We start from the raw sequence: 26552 nt of genomic DNA on the forward strand, positions 1-26552 counted from the left end.
AATGTGTTTTTTGTAGAGAAAGGGAATAGAGAAGGCTTATTAAAACAGATCTTCCAATCCTGTACCTTTTTAAAAAAATATTTATACTACTGGTATAAATATTAAAACAAACTGCAGTTAAAATTGGTGAATGTATCCTGGATTTTATATTAGTCTCTGTGGAGACTGGTGATTTACGAAGCAAGTTAATAAAATGATCAAAATGTGCTCTATTATCTTAGCATCACTGGCTACTCTCTGACCTAAGCTACTGACTCGTATCCGAACAGCAGACGGTGCGAGTGTTTCTTGTGGCTGCAGTGGTAAGTTTGAACTTCAGTGTGATCTATTCATTGGTAATGCAGGATCTAGTTTTGAGAACAGGATAGGCTATGGGTGTGATGGATATGTGACAGAGTGGGTGTCAGCTATGGTGAAATACACCATTTGGAGACAAATTCCATCAGATAAATGATCTACACTTTCGATAGGCAAGATGCTTGGCATTGCACATTGGCCATCTGTTACAGAAATGGCCCAATTTTAATTTCCACAATGTCGGAGTGAAATCTCAGGTACTAATTCGACTATAAGACTCACAGTGTGTTACCTTTCCAGCATTTGCGATATCAAAATAAAAAACACTTTAAGTATCAGTTTGATGACTCTACACAGGTCTTAAACTGGAATTTATTACAAAGTTGCAGTCCAAAGGAAACAAGGGTTTGATTGTGCCGGCAAAGCTTTATGGATTGTGAGGTGGTCTGGAATCTTGAAGTATCAAAGTATAGTTAGTGAGTAAGCTGCAAAAGGTGATTTTCACTTCATTCAGTATGTGAGGTCCATACACTGTGGCAACTGAATAATACTTTCAAATTTCCTTCAATTTAAGATCCATTCTCCATTTACTGAGCTTTTGTTGGGAATGAACTGAAGTGACTGACTAAGGACAACAGCAAAGTTGTAAAGAGGAAGAAGAAAAGACTGAGGTAGGTAAAGTGCCCTCATAGTCAACATTTCCAGGGAAGCTTGAATAAGAACAATGATGCAGAGAAAAGGAGTAAAATGGATCATTAATATAATATTAATACAGTAAAGTCCTGCCAGACGCAGGGGTTGCATTCCCACAATTTCTCACAAAGAGTGAAATTGCAAACGGCAAACATACTTTATAATTGGAGTGAATTAGATAGGTTCCAGCCATCTCAAAATTACTTGGCTGCTGTACATCGGAGCTTTGCTCTTCCAGATGTGGAAACCTCTCCAACTCTTTACCCATCGCTCCTCAGTAATGACATCCCTCAAAGTCAAACCCAACATATTTTTAAAAAGCATGCCCTTGAATGCAGTCATCATAAACAAAATCTCCATTACCACAACATGCAATTAGAATCTTAACTTTACCCAGCATTTACAATTGTTCTGCAGTGCCAGCATGTTATTTAGCTTTGAGCTTATTCACACTTCATAAAGAAGCTTGATGCACTTTTAACTCTTTCACCCAAGCAAATCTAATTCTGTTTCAATAACTTAAAACCTGCAAAGCATTAATCTATGAAGTAGCTCACCAGCTGACTGCCCAGCCCCCTCCCAATCTATATTGTGATTTCAAATTCAACCACTGACAACGTGTCTAGGAAGTAAACACTTAGTATAGCTTTCCTTCATTTCTAATCCCTTGAAGGTGAGAAGCAAGTATTTTAAAATAAACGTCAATGGGAATCTTTCCAATTTCTGAAGATAATTTGTGACCAATACTGCGGATGGGCAAAGATTTGGGCGATCAGGTGTGCAAACACTTGCGAGCAGGTAAACAAATTCAGGAAAGAAGAGGTTGCAAATGGCTTGAGTTTAATGTACTGACTTATCCCTCTTTGCTAAAAAGGAAAACATTTAAGGGCTTTGGGGAAAGAACAGCAGAGTAGGGACTTGGGTAGCTCTTTTAAAGAATCAGCACAGGCATGGGGTGGGGGGGGGTCAAAGGACCTCCTTCCGTGATGTATCATTCTATGATTTCTGATCACGATCCCTTTGTTAACTGTCTTGTTGTTTTATTCAAATGTTTGGCTTCTTTGCTGTACCTATCTAGCTGCATGCTCGCAATGACCTTCAACAATCAGTTCAAGATTTAGATACAGAATTACTTGGATGCTGAGGTGGAGGATAAAGTTTCTTCCACTCTGTCCAAACACTACATCACACTGATCTGTGATACCTCTGTGTCCCCCACTAGCCAGAGTTATAACCGTGCTGATATGGTGAGGTTAAAAGTGGCCAATGAAATAAAAAAGAAAAGAAAAGCAAGACTTATATTTATATAACACTTTTCACAATCACAGGACATCCTAAAAGTGCTTTATAGCGAATGAGTAATTTTGTGACGTGTAGTCACTGTAGTAATGTAGCAAACACAGCAGTTGATTTCCACACAGCAAGCTGCCAATAATAGCAATGTTATAACAATGACATAATCTGTTTTTGTAATGTTAATTGAAGGATAAACATTGGCCAGGACACCTGCTCTTCTTCAAAATTGTACCATGGGATCTTTCTTGTCCACTGTGAGGACAGACAGGGCCTCAATTTAGTGCTGTCTGTGAAAGGCAGCACCTTTGGCAGTGCCGCACTGGAGTTTCAGCCTTAATTTTTGTGCTCTAGTAATGGAGCAGGACTTGAAGCCACAACTTTCTAACTCAGAGGTCAGAGTGCTGCCAACTGAGCCACAGTTAACACTCAAAACAGGCCTCTTGTAACTTTAAGCAATCAAACATTTATGTTGAAGGCTGAACTGGAACCAAGTCCCATAGGTGAAGGATATTGTGCTAACTCATTGTGCCGTCCAATTGGGAGTCTTGTTCTTTCACTATCTGATTAATTCCACATCCACACTTAATCTTATAGACCTTTTCATTATTCCCAATAAAATGTAAAAAAAAGAAAAAGGTAATTTGAACTAAACAGTACAAATTTAAAGGGGGTGTGGGAATAGAGAGACTTGGAAGTGTATATACACAAACCTGTGAAGATGGCAGAGTGAGTTAAAGGCTATTGAACATTGTGGGCAATCCTTGGCTTTATTAATAGAGCAATAGAGTACAAAAGCAAGTGAATTATGCTAAACCTTTATAAAACACTGATTAGGCCTCAGCTAGAGTATAGTATACAATTCTGGATGCCACACTTTAGAAAGGATGTCAAGGCCTTAGAGAGGATGCAGAAGAGATTTAATGGAATGGTGAGCAGGGATGAGGGACTTTAGTCAGGTCGGTAAGTGATTGGAGAACCTGGCATTGTTCCCCTTAGAGCAGAGATTAGGAGATTTGATAGAGGTGTTCAAAATCATGATGGTTTTGGTAGAGTAAATAAGGAGAAACTATTTTTAGTGGTAGAAGACTGCATGGCACCAATTTAGAGTGATTGGCAGAAGAATAGGAAGTGAAATGAGTGGGGGTAAATGTAGTCAGTTGTAGAATGTGCAACCTGAAAGGGTGGTGGCAGCAGATTCAATAATTTTTGAAAGGGAGTTGAATACATACTTGAAAGGGAAAAATACATGGCTGCGGAGAAAGAGCAGGAGAGTAGAACTCATTGGACATCTCTTTCAGGGAACCAGTGCAGGCACAATGGGTCAAACAGTCTCCTGTGTTGCCTCACTCCATTTATTCTACCTTACCCCACTCCCATTTCTGATCCGATGACTCAGTTAGCTTTCCCTCATTCTGTGTTTATAGTCGTTAAAGCTGGGGTAGTAAGAATACTAATGCTCATAAAATGGCCACACCACTGAGTTAATTATATTTGTGAGCAACACCTTGCTACTGAACTGGACTATGTTCATATGGTCTATGCAGAGCACACATATGAACGAGGCAACAATTTTGGCAGGATGTTGAATCCCTTTATTGACATCACAGATACTTTCAAAGTGTGAACATTATAGAATCATAAATTACTCAATCCCCTTTGTCAGAATATTATTCATAACCATCTGTTTTTGTTTGTTTTTAAATATGAATGTGAACGAGTAATAGGCTGGGCTGATAGTGGTCAGAGATACTTTGACATGGCTGGCTAGGCTCCCCACCTGTCTTTTCTATTATCTCTATAATACCAAGAGAATGGTAATGATGCTGATAAACTGGAAGATTCTTTCACAGCTTGTGGCATTATCAAACAGTCTCAGGTCACATAACCTTGATGAAAGCTCATGGCAGGGATGTCTGCAAGATTGAAATCAGGAGGAGAGACGAGATAAATCAATAGCAATGGTTGGATGAAGTCAGGCTTGAAAGTGGAAAGGGAGACGGATGGAGGTATAGATTCCCACAGTTTCAAGGTTCTTGGAAGTAGTGAGTTGCAGTGGAAGAGGAAAAAGAGATATAAAGTTAGAAGAACAATGACTAGTAGTATTAGTATAATTGACGGAGATATTGGAGCAGCATGGATCATATACAAAGCTTATGCCGTGTCAGCCACTGTGTACTGCACAGTCTGATCCCTGTGCTGCCTACCCTCTAGATCTCTGGGTGAAACTGCTGAATTAATATCATTCATGTACATTGGTAAGACCACAGACTGTATCCCTGACACTGGTCTTCATAAGTTCATAGACAAAAATAAACCATTGCCTCTCGTTCCCCTGTTTTTCTTGAATATAACAAAATAATGTGTGATTGTGGGATTACTGCTGGTCTGAGGCCAGAATGCTGCTGGCTGGATTACACGGTGTCTATTTCTCTTCTGTGTTAGTGAAATCCGAGCTCTCTTTTCCTCGGAAGGTTCTCCTCAGCGTTGGGGTCCCGACATGTACATTCGTCTTGTTCGTCACAGTCAGCAGCAAAAGGGATCACCTGTGAGGAAGCAGGGGGAAAGAGCATGAACTTAATGCAGTCAGGATTAAATAAAAAGAACAAGAGGAACTACAGACCCGCCATAGGTAAGCTATGAGGATCACCTTTTGAATTTCAGCAGAAAGCTGACAAACAAAAGGCAGGAAAGCCAGTCAAGAGTTTATTTTTCTACAAACCTACTTTAAATGGAAATTGGGTTCCATCAGTGGATTGTTAATTTATATTGTGAAACAGATTCCACGCACAGTACCCACACAAACGTAGGGCTGGAATTGGCTGAAAAAAAGTGTGAATGGTGCATAGCGTTATAAATATGCCGATCAACAAGCAACTTGTGGCGAGGCAGAAATACCCCATTAATTGCTAATCGCCAAAGTTACTGGGCAATTTGTGCCACTCCACCATTAGCTTTATGAAAACAACATTTTGTCCTTTACCACCTGTGGGTTTCATGAAGTTGCCAAATTTAGAGTTTTAAACTTGTCACAGAAATTTAAGTCTAGTAATTAGCAACGCAAGTACCCTTTTATCAGCATTGAAATTATTAGTAATTGTCAATCAAACCCTCTGGTTCAGAAATTATAAACAGTTAAAAATGTGGTGTCTCATTCCTTCAGGTAGTGAATTGTTGTTGAAGACTTTTAAAAAATTTCAAATTTTAATTTTTTTCTTTTTCTTCTTACTTTTCCTTTCTGTCCTTTTATTCCCCCTCTGATTCCAAATCTGTCTTTCCTTCTTTATTTCCCGTTCTGTATCTGACTTCATACTAATTCATCCTCTTCAGTCGTTCTTCAGTTAATTTCTCAATCCTCTAATCTCATAGGTTAAGTGTTGGTTGCATCAGTCACCTTGTTTTCAGCTCACACTTCCAGCAATTTACATGGCAAAACACTGAGTTAAAGCGTGCAAAACGCAAACTAATTAGACATGCCATAAGATGCTGTGCTTTGGAGTAGAAGACTATGGCCTTCATTTCTGATCTGACTGGATGTTCCCCATTACACAGAGAGAGTCTGTCTGGGTCAATAGTATGGAAATCAGACTGCTGATTCATAGACAAGCTGAGCATTCAGTCTTCTCAAGGTGCTCTTAGCTCATTACCATCAGGGCAGGAACACCATCTCCCTTGCATTATGATGCTGTAGTTTTTTTTATTATTTGTTCAAGGGATGTGGGTGTCACTGGCTGGTTCAGCATTTATTGCCCATCCCTAATTGCCCTTGAGAACTGAGTGGCTTGCTAGGCCATTTCAGAGGTGCATTTAAGAGTCAACCACATTACTGTGGATCTGGAGTTACATGAAGACCAAACTAGGTGTGGGCAACAGATTTCCTTCCCTAAAGGGCATTAGTGAACCAGGTGGGTTTTTATGACAATCAGCAATGGTATGGTTTCATGGTCATCAACAGACTTCTAATTCCAAATTTTGTTTATTGAATTCAAATTTCACTATCTGCTGTGGTAGGATTCGAACCCCAGTCCCCAGAGAATAACCCTGGTTAGCTGGAGTGACAGAACCACTACACCACCACTTCCCCCTGGCTACTGCCAATGTGTGATAAATGCATCAACCCTTTGCACTAAGCAGCCATGCTGTTGTTCTTTGTATCTTGGTAAACTAAGGATAAATGATTCCATAAACTGAGAGCACAGGCTTGTAAATGGAAGCTTTTCTTGAATGTAGTGATCTAACCTAGTCCTGGCACTACCTCAGTCTTAAAGTGAGGCTGTATCCACTTCTCAAGAAAGCCACATTCCCTCAACTAAGAGGTTAGGCAACAAGGTAAGTGGAAACCAAGCCTGTGGAGAGCCAAAGGACTCAAAACAGTTCTTATCCATAGCAGGAAAAATGCTCTGGTGAATCATAGAACTCAATTCAATTGCAAAACATGTCTGGTGATGGTGATGGAAAATATCAGCTGGAACTCCACAGCTTACTCTCCTGAATGTTCAAATACATTTAGCCTACAAAGGAGTAAAGCCAGTACATGAAGGCTTTCTCAAAATGTTCAGACCTTGATGAGCCAAACCCCTTCCAAATAAATGCCAGCAAAACCAATCCACCACAAGCTGCAAAACTTTGGCCTATTGTTACTTGACATTTAATGTATTTCACCTGGGAACCAACATGCTTCTCCGTCCCTACCTTTCCCTCGGTGTTGCCCAAAGCATAATCCATAAAATTATCCATAACCTAATCATCTGAAGACGAAGTTTATTTGATGCTCCTCATGGCAGCCTCAACTTAAAGAAAAGTTATCCGGAAGGTGAAATTCAACATTTGCACCATGGCCCCTTAGCCTGTCTGCTACAGTTCATAAAATCACTGTGATAAATGAAGGCCATTCAGCCCATGTTAGTTTATCCACCTAGCAATACGGTCAACTTCCTAAATTATAAGATTCCAAGGTTATTGACACTATGGTTCTTCCTCTATTGATCCCTCTTTGTGTAAAATCTCCAGCCTGTCCCCTTGTCCTATTCTCACTGTTAGTAGGGGTTCTTCATTTCCTTTCCTCCTGCCTGTTCATTATTCACTGCCCAATGAAATATTCTAAGAGGTCTCTGTAAAAAAGAAACACTGCCGTAATAGACAGGATCACTGTGGTCCAGCTTGCATTTCTAATGTACCTCTCACTAATTGTCATTACTGCTATTCTGTGGGTGGGGCAGTTGTACCATCCCATTCAATGATATGAACCAGAGACCAGAATCATTTTTATGGTTGGACTTCAGTTGAATTTGTTCAGGTAACTGGCCAAGTGAGGATAGGGCAGAAAATCTGGCAACTGCACTGCACTGCTGGGCTTAACCTTTAAGTGGGAAAGTGGGGTAGGAGAGAGTGGACAGGTCGTTGACCAAATGAGTAGCCAGCAACAAAGGGGGAGGTTTTTGTGGGACTGGATCAGTCGCACTGAGATTTTTGCCACGTATTTGGAGCAGCCAAATAACTTAACCGCCAAAACTATATTGATCCCAGTAAATCAATCGGATGACCAGTGTGTTATTTTTCCAAAAGTGTCAATACAATTCAATTTATAGTGCAAATCCATCAATACAGTGTTTTTCAGAAAATTTGCCATTGAGTTGACAGTAGAGTAGATGTAGTGCACAATATAATACAGAAGAACACCAGTATATGCATATTTAGGTCAGGTTCTTTTAACAAGATCTACTAATCCCAGAAAAGTACCCAAATACTTGCTCCTCCACCTCCCTGGTCTGTTGCCACTGCATGGAACATGCACAACACACATTCCACTCAATGGTGCCTGAGAACTGTCTCTTAGAAGTGTTGGTGTCCAGCTTGTTTCAGTCAGGCACTCTGGACGCCCATTTCAAGGCATGCTCAATCATGGATTAGAGTAGCCAATGGCCAAGAGATTTAAAAAAAACTTTTCTACCTGCCTACTCAATTAAAATTCAGGATGAATGGGGCAGATGGCAGGAAAAATTTGGTTCGGTACTAAATTGCAAAACTGAAAATCAGCTAACCATTTCAATAGGATTTATGAAGGAGGACCAGGAGCCACACAGGCTGATTAAATAAGGACAGAATGGGAGTGGATATTAGGGGAGTTCTTCTCTTCCTAGAGACTAGTGGTCCTGTTCGGACCTTTACTGTTCATGCAGTGAATGCTGTTTTACTGTATTCCTTCAAACAAGGGCCGGACGTGTTTCTGGTTGCATAGGAGATCACCTTGTATCGGATGTAGATACCTTGTAAGATTAGCCAGGCATGGACTGCCCAAATATCCACTCCCATTCTGTCTTTATTTAATCAGTCTGTGTGACTCCTGGTCCCCCTTCACAATTCCTATTGAAATGGATAGCTGATTTTCAGTTTTCCAGTTTAGTACTGAACCAATTTTTTCCTGCCATCTGCCTCATTCAGGCATGAACCAGTGTGAGTGCTTAACATGGGGCAGAGACCATTTCTCGATCACAATTAGTCTGGGATTAATCTGACTTTCCTCCTCTCCCAAGGGGTTAGATTGTTCCAACTTGTTGAAGAGTGTTTTGGGGCATGTTTCTAATCGTAGTGTATATGCCATCACAACAGTACATGTGGGCTACGTTGGATGGACCAGTAAACCCTTTCCTGTCTATGATTTTCTTGTGTTCATATTTAAGGACTTCTAAAGCTTAGCTGCAGCACAACTGGATCTGGTGCTATAAACCCCCTGCGCTGCAGGAGTTCTGCAGCGAAACATTCTGAATTGCATGCAAGAGGCCTTGAGGTTTTCCACAACAGTAGTCTGCAGATTGACCAGACATCTCGTCATTGTCTCTTAATGTGCCCAGCTATATTACAGAATTACAATCTGCCAAACCCATCTACCTATCTCTAGCTGACTAAACAGCATGATCAGCTTAGAATTCTTAAGCACCTTTAATGTGGAGAAAAACATCACAAAACACTTTGTGGAGTGCAGTCAAGCAATAGGCTGCCAAAACAAAAACAGAATTACCTGGAAAAACTCAGCAGGTCTGGCAGCATTGGCAGAGAAGAAAAGAGTTGACGTTTCGAGTCCTCATGACCCTTCAACAGCTCCAAGATAACGCCAAGGTCGTGGGTTCGATCCCTGTACTGACCACCAATAGGCTGCCAAGTCAGTTATGTGGGATGAGCGGAAACTTGGTCAAAGGATTCTGCCTTAAGGATGGTCATAAGGAAGGGTTCGGGGTGAATGCTAGAGGGCAGAGCCTGTAGGTGGCTGAGGGCACATCCATGAAGGTAGAGGGGAACAGAGCGTTCTAGGGAACTTAAAAGACTAAGGGAGATTAAAAGGACAGGAAGGAGTGAGTAAAAAAGGAGATTTAAACACATGGATAGGAATTTTAAGTCTGAGTCATTATGACTGGCAGCCAATGCAGGTCAGCAAGCACTGGGGTGATAGATAACGAAAAGTAAGATTCAGGTTTTGGATGATCTACCAGAAAAGAATTGTAAAAAGTCTGGAGGCGAGGAAGACATGGATGAGGTATAGAAGCAGATAAGTGAACATGGGCAATAGGCTCTGTGATGGATAGGATATCGATGCTGAAGTTACAAACATTCCAGTTCAGTCCAAGGCCATGATTGATGGGATTCTTGGTGAAGGTGTAAGGTTAGTAAAGGGACACTTCTCTGTGTTTAGCCGGAGGACACTGAGCGTCAACTAAGACGAAATAAGCCTGACCCCACCCACCCCCACCCTACACAATGGCTGCAGATGAGATAAAGGAGGGAGCCAAGGGGGTGCTACAGGTAATGGTGGGATGAAAGTGAAGCCATTGCCGATGATATTCTACCTGTGAACAGCGCATTGTAACCAAGCAAGACAAATGACACTGAGCTGAACAATGGAAGAGAGTGCAGAGGGTTAATGACACTGCCACACAGAATAATGTGGGAAGGATAAAAACCTGACAGGGGAGATGGGCATGGAGTGGGGAGACAGTCAAAGACTCCTGAGGAGGAAAGGGAGGTTGAAGATGAGGCAGTAGTTTGCAATGACAAAGATGAGTTTTTGAGGGCAGTGATGACAGCAGCTTTGAAATGGAGAAGTCAGTGCCAGAGACAAGGGGACACTTTACAATGCCAAATAGCATGGGGATCAGGAAGGTTTGTTTCATATTCATTCATGGGATGTGGACTTCAGTGGCTGGGCCAGCATTTATTGCCCATCCCTAGTTGCCCTTGAGAAGGTGATGGTGAGCTGCCTTCTTGAACCGCTGCAGTCCATGTGCTGTAGGTAGACCCACAGTGCTGTTAGGAAGGAAATTCCAGGATTTTGACCCAATGATAGTGAAGGAATGGTGATACATTTCCAAGTAAGGATGGTGAGTGGCTTGGAGGGGAACTTCCAGGTGGTGGTGTTCCCATCTATCTGCCGTCCTTGTCCTTCCAGGTGGTAGTAGTCATGGGTTTGGAAGGTGCTGTCTAAGGAGCCTTGGTGAATTCCTGCAGTGCATCTTGTAGATGGTAGACACTGCTGCTACTATGCGTCAGTGGTGGAGGGAGTGAATGTTTGTGGATTTGGTGCCAATCAAGAGGGCTGCTTTGTCCTGGACAGTGTCCAGCTTCCTCAGTGTTGTAGAAGCTGCACGTGGGGAGTATTCCATCACACTCCTGACTTGTGCCTTGTAGATGGTGGACAGGCTTTGGGGAGTCAGGAGGCGAGTTACTCGTTGCACGATTCATAGCCTCTGACCTGATCTGGTAGCCATTTAAATGGGTAGTTCAGTTCAGTTTCTGATCAATTGTAACCACCCCGGCTGTTGATAGTGGGGGATTTTGTAATGGTAACCCATTGAACATCAAGGGGCGATGGTTGGATTCTCTCTTGTTGGAGATGGTCATTGCCTGACACTTGTGTGACATGAATGTTACTTGCCACTTGTCACCCCAAGCCTGGATATTGTCCAGGTCTTGCTGCATTTGGATATGGACTGCTTCAGTATCTGAGGAGCCGCGAATGGGCAATCAACAGTGAACATCTCCACTTCTGACCTTATGGTGGAAAGAAGGTCATTGATGAAGCAACTGAAGATGGTTGGGCCTAGGACACTACCCTGAGGAAATCCTGCAGTGACGTCCTGGAGCTGAGATGACTGACCTCCAACAACCATAACCATCTTCCTTTGTACTAGCTATGACTCCAACCAGTGAAGAGTTTTCCCCTGATTCCCATTGACTCCAGTTTTGCTAGGGCTCCTTGATGCCACACTCAGTCAAATGCTGCCTTGATGTCCAGGGCAGTCACTCTCACCTCACCTCGGGAGTTCAGCTCTTTTGTCCATGTTTGAGCCAAGGCTGTAACGAGGTCAGGAGCTGAGTGGCTCTGGTGGAACCCAAACTGGGCATCAGTCAGCAGGTTATTGCTAAGCAAGTGCTGCTTGATAGCACTGATGATGACCCCTTCCATTACTTTACTGATGATCGGGAGTAGACTGATAGGGCAGCAATGTTGGATGGTCAGTAATCTAGGAGAATGAGGTCAAGAGAAGAGGATGTGAATCCTGAAATGGCATAAGGGGAGATAGGTTAAAAAGTGCGTTGATGGAGAAGTTTATACAGAGGGAGCAGTTTGGGGAAGACTGAGAGACAGTGAAAGTAGAAAAAGCCAAGAGGAGCTGAGATGAAGACTGACTTGACTGAGGAGTCACTCAATGCAGAGGCCAATGTATCTGCATAATCTCAAAGCCTGTCTGTGGTCAAGCCCATTGGTGGCATGTAGGTAAGGTGCCTTCACCCAGTTGATGTGACATCCTCACTGTTTGTGATACCTCAGTCAAAGGCCTGGAAAGAGATGGCACTTGCCCTCAACAGAAACTGAAATAACACAAGCATTTGGTGGTGTTGAATATGCCATCCAGCCCAAAGACAATAGATACCCCTGGGTATATAGAGCACAACAAGGTAACATAGGGCTGAAACGTCCGAGGAATGGCAATCACCACCGGTTGCCGCTCTGCTCCTATTTTCCTACTATGCACCGAAAGTTTCATGTTTCTGGACTGGACATCTGAACTGGGCCTCTTCAGAAATGCAAAGCACACCTGTTCCGGGAGTCCTTCTTCATTGGACGGGATTGTCAGGGAAGCCCAGGCCACTGCCCCTTTTTACTGCACTAGCTGCCATATTGTAGTATGTCTTCATCCACTAACACAGTGAAAAGCTTCGGGACATTTACATAGCTTTTCACTCTGTTGGTGAATGAGCTTGAGTGAGGTAAGTGGGGTGTGGCAGGGTATGTAGGGTGGGCAGGGTGGTGAGGTTGGGTGAGAGGGGGAGTCGGAGGTCTGGAAGGGATAGTTTTTTGGAAGGCGATTCTGCAGGATTCTCTTCTGGGAATTCTGGAATATAGCTGAACAATTCAAGCATGCTTAGTATAGTGGAAGTCCAATGAGATGCAGTTTCTGCAGGAGAATTCTAGAGAAGCAATGCCTGGAGATGACTCTGATTTCTAGATCTGAAGAGTTCTGAAGGTGTTGGTCCCAATGAAAATCATGTGGACATCAATCCTAAACATATTCGTGCAGCATTGAACCTCAGTGGAGTTACATAGATGTCAGAGTCCTGCAAAATTCATGCCTCAAGAGAGTCATTGAACTCAAACCTAAAGATTGTCCTAAAGTTAGAGCATGAGGGTTGATCGGGGATGGTGGGGTTGTGGTTGGGGTGTCAGAGGGTCGGGGTGGGGGGAAGTCGTGGAAGGTCGGGGTGAGTTGGAAGGTTGGGGGCTGTGTCAGGAGGGGATTCTCGAGGTCGGGGGTGTAGTCAGGTCGGATCAGGGGTTCGGGTGGGTAGTCGGGAGGGGTTGTCAGGTTGGGTCAGGAAGTGTCAGAGGGTCAGTCAGGGTGTCAGGGGGTTGGAGGGTCGAGGGGGTAGTCAGTGTGAGTGATTGGATGGGTCAGTTATATTGTTACCCAGGAGTTAGAACAAGCTTTTCCTTACTTTTCGTGGGTAACTATTTCGGTAAGTAAGTCAGAACCATCTGAAGTCTCCAACTCTAACTCAAAGTTGGAGGCTTTTCGGAGAGTTCCAGATGCAGAAGACTTGCCCATTAGAAGTCCAAACTTCCAGGGCAATATCCACAGAGTCAATGCTTTGGGACTTCCGAAGGGTCCAGTAGCACATCTTGGGGTCGGGGGGTACCTCAAGGATACGACCAACCAGAGATCAGAGGTTTTAATTTTTTCCAAAATTATGATATGAAGCAGAACTGTTGGCCAGAGCAGCTGTAGAATATTTGCAAAGAACCTTCCATAAGTATCTCACAAAATCATAACAGCACGCAACCTGCACTTGTGTCCAAGTACCTTCACAATGTGGAGACTTCTTTAAAAAGAGCATAAAGTTTAGAAGAGAGCTGGCGCCTTCACATTATAAACCACATCTTTCTTGGAAAATTTGGAACAATTTAACTATCTTATCAGGCCATGTGAGTATTTTTTCAGGATAATCAGTCTCAATGGTGTAATTTGAACCTTTTGAGAAATAAATTTCATAGCGTGACTATGTAAAGCTAGCACACCAGAACAGCCCCGATGAAATGCTTCACTATAAAGAGATGCCCACAACCCATATTATTTCATTGCCAGAGAGACAGTTTGACGACATAAAAGCAAATGTTTTATTTCCCATACATAAGAATGTATAAGACTGTAAAAGATGATCGCAGCCCATCTAGTGTCTAGGAGATAAATCTCCCACTATCCATCACACTCGTCTAGTAAATTTTCCTCCAGGTATTTATGCAATTCTCTGATTCAGTTAGCTATCTGTGCCCCTATTCAGTACTTTCAGCATAAGCTGTCTCTACGTCCATCCCCTTTCTACACTTAGACTTGAGCCCTCTTATGGAACAGCCTGGCATAGTTGCGATGATGATTAAACCCACAGTGCCCTCCAGTGCTGGCCGTGCTGAAGTTTGCAGACTCAGTTCGAGAATGCACCAACTGCAATCACAGAATCATTACAGCACAGAAGACGGCCATTCAGCCCATCGTGTCTGTGGTGGATCTCCCAAAAAGCAATTCATGTACTGTCATTCCTCCACCCTCTCCCCACATCCCTGCACATTCCTTCTTTTAAGATATTTAGAAAATATAGAAAATTTAGAAAAATTTATGGCACAGAAGGAGGCCACTCTGCCCATCGTGATGGCACCAGCAAGAAACGAACCGCCCAGCATAATCCCATTTTCCAGCATTTGGTCCATAGCCCTGCAGGTTACTGGACTTCAGGTGCACATCCATACACCATTTAAATGAGTTGAGGGTTTCTGCCTCTACTACCCTTTCAGGCAGTGGACTCCTGACCCCTAACACCCTCTGGGTGAAAAGATCTTTCCTAATCTCCCCTATAATCCTTCTGCCAATCACTTTAAATCTATGGCTCCTCATCACCAACCTCTCTGCTAAAGGAAATAGGTCCTTCCCATGCACTCTTTCCAGGCACCTCACAACTTTGTATACCTCAATTAAATCTCCACTCAGCCTCCTTTGTCTCAAGGAGAACAACCCCAGCCTACCCAACCTTTCCTCATAACTGCAATTTTCCAACATCCTTGTAAACCTCTTCTGTACCTTCTCCAAGGCAATTACATCTTTTTTCTAATTAGGTGACTAGAACTGCACAGAGTATTCAAGTTGCAGCCTCACCAGTGTTTTATATAGTTCCAGCATAACCTCCCTGATCTTATATTCCATGCCTCAGCTAATAAAAGGATTCCAAATATCTTCTTAACCACCTTATCGACCTGTCCTGCTGCCTTCAGGGATTTGTGCATGTTCACTACAACGTCCCTCACTTCCTCTACACCTCTCTGTATCCTCCCACTAATTGTATAATCCTTTGTCTTGTTTGACCCCCAGCCCCCCAAATGCATCACCTCACACTTCTCCAGGTAGAATTCCATTTGCCACTTTTTTGCCGACCTGACCAATCCATTGATATCTTCCTGCAGTCTACAGCTTCCCTCCTCACTATCGATCATGCAGCCAATTTTTGTGTTGTCTGCAAACTTCTTGATCATGCCCCTACATTTAAGTCCAAATCATTAATATATACCACAAAAAGCAGGGGACCTAGTCCTGAGCCCTGCAGAACCCCACTGGAAACAGCCTTCCAGCTGCAAAAACACCAGTCAACAGTTACACTTTGTTTCCTGCCACTGAGCCAACTTTCTATCCAGCTTGCTACATTCCCCTGGATCGCGTGGGCTTTTACTTCTTTAACTAGTCTGCCATGTGGGACCTTGTCAAAAGCCTTGCTAAAATCCACGTGGGCCACATCAACTACAATACCCTCATCAATCCTCCTTGTTATCTCCTCAAAAAATTCAATCTTGTTAGTCAGACATGATCTTCCTTTAACAAATCCATGCTGACTGTCCCTGATTAATCCATGCCTTTCTAAGTTACAGTTTATCCTGTCCCTCAGAATTGATTCTGATAATTTGCCCATTACTGAGTCTGACTGGCCTGTAATTATTTCAGCCTATCCCTCGCTCCATTTTTAAACAAAGGTACAGTATAAGCAGTCCTCCAATCCTCCGGCACCACACCTGCATCCAGTGAGGATTGGAAGGTGATGGTCAGAGCATCTGCTATTTTCTCCCTGGCTTCTTTTAACAGCCCGTGGTACGTTTCATCCAGCCCTGGAGCTTTAGCGATTTTGGATGATATTAATCCCCTTTCTATTCAATCTCTCCCTATGTTTATCACAAGCAATATTTCCTCCTTAACTACAATGTCTGCATCGTCCTCCTCTTTTGTGAAGACAGATGCAAAGTATTTATTAAGAGCTTTACCCACATCCTCCACCTCTAAACAAAGGCCTGAATTTTATGCACATTGAGCGCACACGATCGGTGGGCCTGGAAGTGGATGCATTATCCACTCCCACCCACGATCACAACCAGGGCACCAATTAAGGGCCAGCCAGCGTAAAACATGCCCAGACATTGACTCAGCGCTGTCGGCGGGGGCAGGAGTGTGGTGGGCACTGGGTGCAACGGTGACCCAGAGTGGGCATTTAAGAGAACATAGGTAGCTCCCTGAAAGCTGCCAGGTGTTGTGCAGGAGCCTCAGGGAGCTGTCCACGGGAGAGTGCAAGATCGTATGCTTGGCAGGAGGGGCGTCTTCAGCACCCACTGGGCACACCAGGTGGGAAGGCAATGCCAGTGAGTACTCTGCCCCCTCTACTGATTCCCTGACGAGTGCTAGTGCACTCTAGTGGAGGCAATGAGTGCCTGGCATGACATACTCATTCTGTAGGATGGCAAGAGGCCACCCCACCTGGCAAAGAAGGCCTGGACAGAGGTGGCTGCTCAGGTGAGTGAACTTGATGCTGTGTGCCACACGTGGATCCAGTGCTGGAAGCGGTTCAATGATCTTCTGCACTCTGCAAGGGTGAGTACCAACTTGGCATGGAACTGAGTTTAGATGTCTTGGAGTGTGGCTGTTCTTTGTAGTGCTCAGGGGGTGAGATGCAGAGTGGTAAATGGCACATATCCCTGTGTATGCCAAGGCTGTGAGGTGTGCCCACTTGCCTTGTGTGTATAGAAGAGTGAGGTGTGCTAATCTGACGGGCACCCCAACCTGGGCCTCCTTGGAGTGGGGGGTGGTGGGGGCGGGGGGGGTGGGGGGGGGGTGGTGGGGCAGGGTGGTGAGGCTGGGGTAGTGCAGCGGGCAGAGGGTGAACTAATAAATGCACTTTTGCCCATACAGGAGAGAAGCCATAATGCACTGGAGTGCACATGAAAGGGTGGTGGGGTCCCCAACATATTGATACTTTCCAAATTCCAGTTGGATGCCCTGTGAGCATGGAGCAAGGACCACAGGTCGCGAATAGTGAGAAGTCTTGGAGGAAGGTAAGAGTCCAAAGGACAGGTGAGAGACTGGGGCAGTGTGTAAGAGCTGTAGGATCATGGCATCTCTAATGAGAAGTTATAATTAACAGTCCCCATTGCTCGTCCAATCACAGTGCCTCACTGAGGCAGTTGTCCATTCTGACAAGTAACTGTAGTTCATGCACAGTCACTTTGTTACAACGTAATCAACTGACATATTCTGTTCCTCCCTCAGAAGTGCCATCCTCACGATGTCTAATGGACCCTGAGGACCCTCCCTTGACACCCAGGGAGGAGCTGCGGACAGATGCACCTGTGTCACATCATCTTTTCGAACCAAGCGCCAGTGCCGATACGGGCATGTCGGTGGGCAATAGCGTGTCGGTTCAGTTGGTAGTGCACAGTGGTGAGGGTGCATCACACTCGCTTGAGGAGCTGGCAGAGGCAGAGAGTGTCCAGGTTGCCGGCAGTTGGAGGACTGCTGAAGACCAGGGCCAAGCTGAGTCCGAGGCAGATGATAAGCCTCTGGAGCCACTGCCAGTGTGAGAGCGATGAGGCACCTGGTCACTCTGCTCAGTGCCCGTCCATCAATGGTGAGCAGGGAGGTTCAAACCAACCTCACGCTGGCATGTGAGCTCTCAGGGTGCTCCAGGCAAAGGCAGCAGCTCCTCTGCCCCTCTACCAGGCCCGTGGCATCTGATGAGGCTGCAGCGATTGAGGAGTGCCCAGACATGGCGCTGGATGCTCCCTCCCAGGCGGTGCCTGCACAGGCTCCGCCAGCCAGAGGACGCCCGTCAAGGCCATCAGGGCCAAGAGGACATCACAGTCATCAGGCTGCCTCTAATGCTGCTGCCTAGCGGGGGGCTGGGGGGTTGGGGACCACCAAAATGCAGCACTCGCAAGCAGAAGTTTAAGGCATCATAAACACGAGGGGTTGTCATGGCTGATATGACTGCAGTTGAAACGCGTTCTATGTTTGAATTGGCTAAACATGACCACCATTTAAAGATGTTATTACGTTTCATGGTCTGATTGTGCATTATGTTTCTCACAGATGTTGGACATGGGAATGGCTTGTGACAGATGGGAAGGGCTGCAAACTTTATTTCCGAGGTAGCTAGTTGAGGTAGGGGGTCACAGGATGGCCTCATCAGGAACATTCAGTAAGGAAGTGTCACCTTTGCCCTCACTTTCAAGCCATGCCTTGGATGCCTAGCAGAATGAATGGAGAATCAAGGCCCCTGGTCTCCCTGCTTCCCACAAGGTTCATCACACCTCCTCCGACCTCCTCATCAGACCCATCAGCTGAGCCGTCCTCTGCGGCCTGTGGAGCTGCCTCACTGTCTTCATCCTCCAACGAGGAGCCCCCTTGACAGATCCAGATTGTGCAGTGCGCAGCAAACAATGACAATAAGTGAGATGTGTTCTGGAGGACATTACAGTGCTCCCCCTGATCAGTCCAGGCAGCAGAACCTCATCTTGAGCAAGACAATGGTCCTCTCACTTGCTGTCCTTTTGTACCTCTCCTCCAGGTTCGTAAGTTGGACAGTTGTCAGCTATGTCATCTTCACCCGACCCTACTGATGCAAAGACAGAGCCTCCCAAGAGTGCAGGTTACAAAAGTCCAGAATTGAGAGGAATCCGAACTACCAGCCTTTTCCGAGCAGTGAATCCAGAGCTCTTCATTAAACCTAATAAACCTGTAATGGCTTATGGACTGCTGACCATAACACTGTGTGTGAGTTACATTGCTTATTTGAACGCCACAGTAGAAAACAAGGCACAGTTATATGAAGCAATTGATAGTGAAAGAACAAGATAAACAAGACAAAAAACATCTAAGTGGGAATGAAATACCCAATGAAACCAGATGAGCAATATTGCAACCAAGAAATTACAAAAGTTTTTGTGTCAATTTTTGTTATTATTATGTAGTTACAACACAACACTGACAATATATGGAGTAAGATAGAGACCTCAGTATCCCTATCATGTTGAGCATAGTTTACCTTGATAGTTAACTCTGTGGATTTATTTTAGATTCCCAAATAAATTTGGGTGTCAGAGCAGCATCACGAGCCACCTTTTCAGGGGTTAGCCTTTGTCACCCAGGAGCCAACTATCCAACTGAGCTGGAGAGACAAAAAGCCTTGACACTTGGGAGTGTCTCAGGATGTACGCGTCATGGGAGCTGCCCAGGTACATGCAGCAGACCTGCAAAATCTGTGTCCTGTGGTCGCAAACAATCTGGATGTTGACGGAGTGGAAGCCCTTTCTGCTGACGAAGATACCCGGCTCACACACTGGGGCAATATGGCCACATGAACGCAATCTAAGGCACCCTGGATGCGGGGGAAGCTCAGCCTGGCCGGCATCATCGGTCCGCAAATGAATAAAGTTCATCGCCCATCTGAAGAGAGCATCAGTGACCAGCTTGATACAGCTGTGGACAACAGATTTGGAGGGACTGCATAGATCACCCACAGAATTGTAACGGTGTAGAAGGATGCCATTTGACCCAATGTGTCCGCACCGGCTCTGACCATTTTAACTTAGTGCCAATCTCCTGCCTTTTCCTCATAACCCTGCACATTATTTAAATAAAAACAATCATCCGATGCCCTCTTGAATGACTCAACTGAACCTGCCTCCACTACACTTCCAGGCAGTGCATTCCAAACCTTAACTTCTCGCTGTGTGAAAATGTTTTTTCTCACCTTGCATTTGCTTCTTTTTCAAAATACTTTAAAACTGTGTCCCCTGGTTCTCGGTCCATTTACAAGCAGGAACAGTTTCTCCCAATCTCCTCTGTCCAAACTCCTCATGATTTTGAAAACTTCTATTAAGTCTCCTTTTAGCCTTCTCCTCTCCTGGGAAAACAGCCCCAACTTCTCCAATCTTTCCTCATAACTGAATTGTCTCATCCCTGGAACCATTCTTCTAAGCCTCTTCTCCATTGCGTTCACATCTTTCCTGTAGTGTGGTGACCAGAACGGTACACAATACTCCAGCTGAGGTCTAACCAGTGTCCTATATAAGTTCATCTTAGCCTCCCTGCTCTTGTACTCTATGCCCCTATTAATAAAGCCTAGAATACTGTATGTTTTAGAAACAGCTCTTTCTACCTGTCCTGCTACCTTTAATGACTTATGTACATGTACACCCAGGTCTCTCAGCTCCTATACACCCTTAAGAATAGTATCCTTTATTTGTCTCACCATGTTCTTTGTACCGAAGTGTATCATCTCACACTTCTCCGCATTGAACTTCATCTGCCACCTATCTGCCCACTCCACCAATGTGTCAATGTTCTTTTGAAGTTCTACACTTCACAGTTTACAACTCTCCCAAGTTTTGCGTCATCTGCAAACTTTGAAGTTGTCCCCTGCAGACCAAGAGCTAGATCATTTATATATATCGGGAAAAGCAAGGGTCCCAATACTGACCCCTGGGGAATTCCACTACAAACCTTTTTCCAGCCCAAAAAACACCCATTAACCATTACTCTCTGTTTCCTATCCCTCAGCCAGTTTTGTATCCATGTTGCTGCTGTCCCTTTTATTCCATGGCCTATAACTTTCCTCACAAGACTGTTGTGTGGCACTGTATCAAACTCCACATACACCATTTCAATGGCCTTTCGCTCATCAACCATCTCTGTTACTTCTTCAAAAAAATCCAGCAAGTTGGTTAAACACGATTTTCCTTTAACAAATCCATGCTGACTCTTCCAAACCAATCCACACTTTTCCATGTGACTATAAATTCCATCCCAAATTATTGTTTCTAGAAGTTTCCCCACCACCGAAGTTAAACTGACCGGTCTGTAGTTGCAGGGCAGATCTTTACAACCTTATTTGAACAAGAGCGTAATGTTTGCAATTCTCCAGTCTCCCGTCACCTCCCCCGAATCCAGGGAACATTGAAAAATTATTGCCAGTGCCTCTCCAATTTCCATTCTCACTTCCTTCAACATTCTTAGATGTATGTCATCTGGTCCCAGTGCCTTATCAACTTTAAGTACCGACAGCTTATCCACTACCTCCTCCCTATCAGTTTTAAATCCTTATAGTGACTGAGTTTCCTCCTCTGTTACCATGGACTGGGCAGCATCCACCTCGTAGGCAAAGACAGATGCAAAGTATTCATGTAACACCTCAGCCATGCCTCTTGCCTCTATATGTAAATCCCCTTTTAGGTCCCTAATCGGCCCCACTCCTCCTTTTACCACCTTTTTACTACTGATGTGCTTATAGAATACTTTGGGATTTCCTTTTATGTTAGCTGTCAGTCTTTTTATCAGAATCCCTCTTCCCTTCTTGTATTTGCTTTTTTACATCCCTTCTGAAGCTTCTGTATTCAGCTTGGTTCTCAATTGTATTTGCTACTTGACACCTGACATAAGCACACTCTTTCTTCTTTAACTTAATTTCTATCTCCTTCATCATCCAGGGAGCTCTGGATTTGTTTGTCCTGCCCTTCCCTTTTGAGGGAACATAACTTGACTGTGCCCAAACCATCTCTTCACTGAAGGTAGCCCATTGTTCAGCTACTGTTTTTCCCACCAAACTTTGGTTCCAGTCTATCTGGCCCAGCTCTGTTCTTGCCCCATTGAAGTCCACTCACTGCCAGTTGATTATTCTTACTCTGGATTGACCAATGTCATTTTCCACCGTCATCCTAAATCTTATGATGCAATGATCACTGTCCCCTAAATGTTCTCCCACTGTCACTTGATCTATTTGGGCCACCTCATTCCCAAGAACCAGGTCTAACAGTGCCTCCTTTCTTGTTGGGCTGGACACATACTGCTGTAGGAAATTCTCCTGAACACAATCTAGGAATGCTTGTCCCTCTCTGCCCCTTACACAAACACTATCCCAGTTATATACAGGTAACTAAAGTTCCCCATTATAACTACTCCATGATTTTTACGCCTTTCTGTAATTTCCTTTCAGATTTGTTTCTCTATATCCTTCCCACTAACTGGTGGTCTATACATTAAACTGAGCAATGTAATTGCACCCTTCTTACTCTTTAGCTCTAGCGAAATCGATTCTGTCCCTGAATCCTCTGGCACATCCTCTTTCTCCAGTACTGCAACACTCACCTTAACCAAAACTGCCACCCCTCCTCCTTTTTTCCCTTTCCTATCTTTTCTGAACATCTTGTAACCGGGAACATTTAACACCCAGGTCTGTCCTTCTTTAAGCCAGGACTCTGTTATCGCCAGAACATTGAAATCACACAAGGCAATCTGTGCCTGTAACTCCCCAATTTTATTAACTATACTCCGTGCTTTCACAAACATGCAGTGTAACCCTGATTTAGACTTCATTACTTGCTTCCTTACTCCAACTCCATCTATTAACTTACTATTCTCTATTTTAGTGCTAGCTGCCTCTCCCAGTATTCCGTGCACCCTGGTATTACTTTCTAATATTCTCTCTTGGTTCCCACACCCCTGCTGAGTTAGTGTAAACCCTCCCTAACAGCAATAGCAAAACGACCCACAAGGAACTCAGTCCCAGCTCTGTTCAGATGCAACCCGTCTAGCTTGTACGGGTGCCCTGTGCCCTACAGTCAGTCCCAGTGTCCCAGGAATCCAAAGCCCTCCCTCCTGCACCATCTTTCCAGCCAGCATTCATCATTCATCTTCCTCACTTGTACGTGTCACTGAGTGTAATCCGGAGTTTACTACTTTAGACGTCCTGCTTGCTAATTTTCAACCTAGTTCCCTAAATTCCGAGTGCAGGACCACATCCCCCCTTCCTACCTATGTTGTTGGTACCAATGTGGGCCACAACCTCTGGCTGTTTGCCTTTCCCCGTCCTGCAGCCATTCTGTGACATCCTTGACCCTAGCACCAGAGAGGCGACAAACCATCCTGGAGTCACGTTGACGGCCGCAGAAATGCCTGTCTGCCCCCCTAACTAAGAACCCCCTATCAGTACTGTCCTTCTGCTCCTCTTCCTCCCTCCTGTACAGCTGGGCCCCCATGGTGCCACAGGCTTGGCTCTTACTGTCATCCTCCAAGGATCCATCACCCTCACCAATATCCAGAATGGAAAACCGGTTAGTGAGCAGGATCTCTGGGGACTCCTGCACCACCTGCCTGTTTCCCTTGGACTGCCTGGTGGTCACCCATTCCCTATCTGCCTGCTTGCCCCTAACTTGAAGTGTGACCACCTCTCTGAATGTGCTATCCACGTGGTTCTCTGCCTCACAGAAGCACCTCAGTGACTCCAGCCACTGCTCAAGCTCTGAAATGTGGATCTCAAGCTTGTGCAGCCGGTGACACTTCCAGCACATGGGCTCGTCTGGGTCACGAGAAGTGTCCACAACTCCCCACATGCCACAGGATGGGCATTCTGCTTAGTTGAGCTGCCCTTTTTATTCGTTCATGGGATGTGGGCATCCCTGGCTAGGTCAGCATTTTTTGCCCGTCCCTAATTGCCCTGAAAGGCAATGCCTTAACCTTAAACTTTCAAATCACTTTATTTACTTTAACTTTAGTTACTTTTACTTGCTTTAGCTTACTTTAACCTTACTCTTGTACTAATAACTATAAACTGGAGATTAGTAGAAAGTACCAATTCCTTGCCTTTACTCACAGATCAGCTCCCTCCCGTGTCTGTAAATTCTTTCCCTGCGCTTGACTATAAATTTACGTTTCTCAAAATTACTGGCATTGAAACACAGTCCCTAACAGCAGCTGCGGAAGAGCCAATCAACTCACAACTTTCCTGTGACGTCGCCCTCACACTTTTTTCAAATCCGCCGAGCAGTTCAGGAAAGATGCTCCCACGCTCCCTAGAAACATAGGGCCTCCTTCAGCACTGTACCTACAGCATGCCCAGATCTCTGGAACGTTGGCTGCAGGAAAATGGCATCTCCTGTGCACTCCTCTGCCTTGCATTTCCAGCTGGCCCTGCACCCATTGTGGCTGTGCCTCTCTTTCCACAGGTTGCTTTCTGGGATGCTGCCTGTGGATACGAGGCCTCTTCTCCCTTCTGAACCTCTCCTCCTCAGAGGAGGAGGTTCCTCCAGTGGAGCTGACAATCCCCATTTGCTGGAATACAGATGGCTCAGGATAATGTCCTGAAGGGTGTATTAGACAGAAAGCCGCCGAGAAAGCCTGGCTGTTTGGCTCTTGCACAAACGCAAAATTGCAAGGGCTATGTAAAATTTAAAGCAATTGCCTTTTTAATGGGCTTAATTGCCCGTTTAATTGTCAGCGGGCGCATGTGGAAGTTAGAAGTGGGCATGTGTAGGAGTCAGAAGCGCATCCGCCCACCGTAATGTGGCACAATGGCACGATGACATTGGGATGCGTGCCCGACTCTTTCTTGCGTGATTTCATGTGAGGTCAGTCGGCACGTGCCTGCTCCTGCAATTTAAAATCAGGCCAAAGCATTGGTCTTTTATGGGCCCTACTCTTTCCTTAGTTAACCCTCTACTCTTAATGTATTAATAAAACGTCTTTGGATTCTCCTTGATTTTACTTGCCAATATTTTTTCATGCCCTCTCTTTGCAATGGGCTAACAAGTACATATTTGGTGCCCTTAATCTTCTATACTCAAGGGAATACAAGCTTAGCCTATGAACCCATCTTCATGTTTTCAACCTGATGAATCTGCACTGCAATCCTTCTTCAGCCAATATATCATTTCTCAGGTGCAGTAGCCAAAACTGAATGCAGTATTGCAGATGGGGTCTAATCTTGAGTTTTATACTATAACTTCTACCCCTTTTGTATTCTAACCCCTTTTTGCTAAAGGCTAATATTCCATCAGCCTTTTAAATTATTTTCAGAGCTCCCCAATTTTTGAAACTGTTCATGATTTCTATACATGAACTTCTAAATCTCTCTGCTTCTCCATAGTTTCTCCCCAATCTTTCTTCGATGCAAATTGGATGACCTCCTATTAAACTCCATCTGCCAGTTTTGCTTACTCACTTAATCTAACAGTGCCCTTTTACAATCTTCTCTTCTCGTCGACACTACTTCCTGCGTAACTTAACTTGGCTCTGTCAGCAAATTTGAATATATAGCTCATGCAAGTCATTTGTAAATATAGAGAAAAGCTGAGGCCCAAGAACAGATCCCTGGAAGACAGCCCTAGTCAAATCCTGCCAACTGTAATAAATGCCCATTAGCCCTCTTCTCCATCTCCAACCTCTGAACCAATTCCCAACATCTATCAATAGGTTACCTCCAATTTCATACACTCTCATTGTTCATAGAATCACCCACACAGTTACCATCTACCCATGTTAGTCACATCCTTAAAAAAATTAATCTTGGTTAGTTAGATATCACTTTCCCTTTGACATATTTCAATAACACCATCACTCAATCTTTACCAGTATAAATATTCCCTGCTACATAATTCCAATAGTGAATGTAAACGAGCCTATGGTAGCGTAGTTACTGATCTGAAGACAATGGGCTGGATTTTCCTGCAGGGACCAAATGGGTTTCCTCCTCATTGGCCAACAGCGTGTACGCTATCTATTAAGGGTGGTGGATAGGCTCTCAACACTGCAGACCCTGAGGAGTGGCAGCTCTAGAATACTGGCAGACCCAACAGAAGAGGTTGGCGACATGGAGGCACCCACGCTGCTCTGCACAGCAGTGAAGAAATAAACAAAATCTAGGCTGGCAGGTGGATAGGGAAGGAGGGGAAATGCTTCCACTGAATTGGGATTGACCATAACTGCAGCCTTTCATGCTCACGGCCCTGTCAATGGGGCTTGGAGTCTCCAACTCTGATGACACCACAGGCTGCTACATGGAGCTGGACGGAGCTCCGCACGCTGCAGGGAGCACTTCACCAGTGATTAAAACCAGGCGAGGCTATAGAATCACCCCCCCAATTGGGAACTTAACTAGTGTAATTGAATGCTTGTCTGCCTCTGTGAAGTGGGCAGCTGATATGATTCCCAGCCTGCCCCTGTCAAAGTGCCTGGACAGCGGGAATGTATCAGGGAACCATCCCAATGTGGCTTCTCTCTCCTTTCCCACTTCCCCTGCCCCGCCATCATGCGGCTAGGAAAATCCAGCCCATGAATTTACCTGTCACATCAGCAGCTGGGGATTTTAAAGTTACTTAATTAAATAAATCTGGAATTTTACAAAAAAAACTAGTGGGCTTGGGATCCCCATTTGGTCCCTGCAGGAAAATCCAGCCCCTTGTCTTATTATGGGTGACCATGAAACTGCCAAATTGTCTGTGAAATACATCTGGTTAACTAATGTCCCTTAAGGAAGGAAATCTTCCACCTATACTTGGTCTGGCCTATATGGGACTTTAGACCCACAGCAATGAGGTTAAATCTTAATTGCCACTGAAATGGTTCAACATGTCGCTCAGT

At 44.6% G+C, this 26552-nt stretch overlaps 2 protein-coding genes across 2 annotated transcripts in view; one reads left to right on the top strand and one right to left on the bottom strand.

The window, feature by feature from the left end:
• Positions 1-4724: 4724 nt before the first annotated feature.
• pappa2 (pappalysin 2) overlaps positions 4725-26552 on the bottom strand; it is a 641043-nt gene continuing 619215 nt past the window's right edge. Inside the window, exon 22 of the mRNA XM_041207795.1 lies at positions 4725-4829. Within this exon, the coding sequence (XP_041063729.1) occupies positions 4725-4829 (105 nt within the window). The remainder of the gene's footprint in view (positions 4830-26552) is intronic.
• On the top strand, positions 18732-18995 carry LOC121289221 (small integral membrane protein 8-like). The gene has a single exon (XM_041208434.1). The coding sequence runs from the start codon at positions 18732-18734 to the stop codon at positions 18993-18995; it is 264 nt and encodes an 87-aa protein (XP_041064368.1).

The sequence above is a fragment of the Carcharodon carcharias genome, chromosome 16 (assembly GCF_017639515.1).
Source record: "Carcharodon carcharias isolate sCarCar2 chromosome 16, sCarCar2.pri, whole genome shotgun sequence".
Lineage (NCBI taxonomy): Eukaryota > Metazoa > Chordata > Chondrichthyes > Lamniformes > Lamnidae > Carcharodon > Carcharodon carcharias.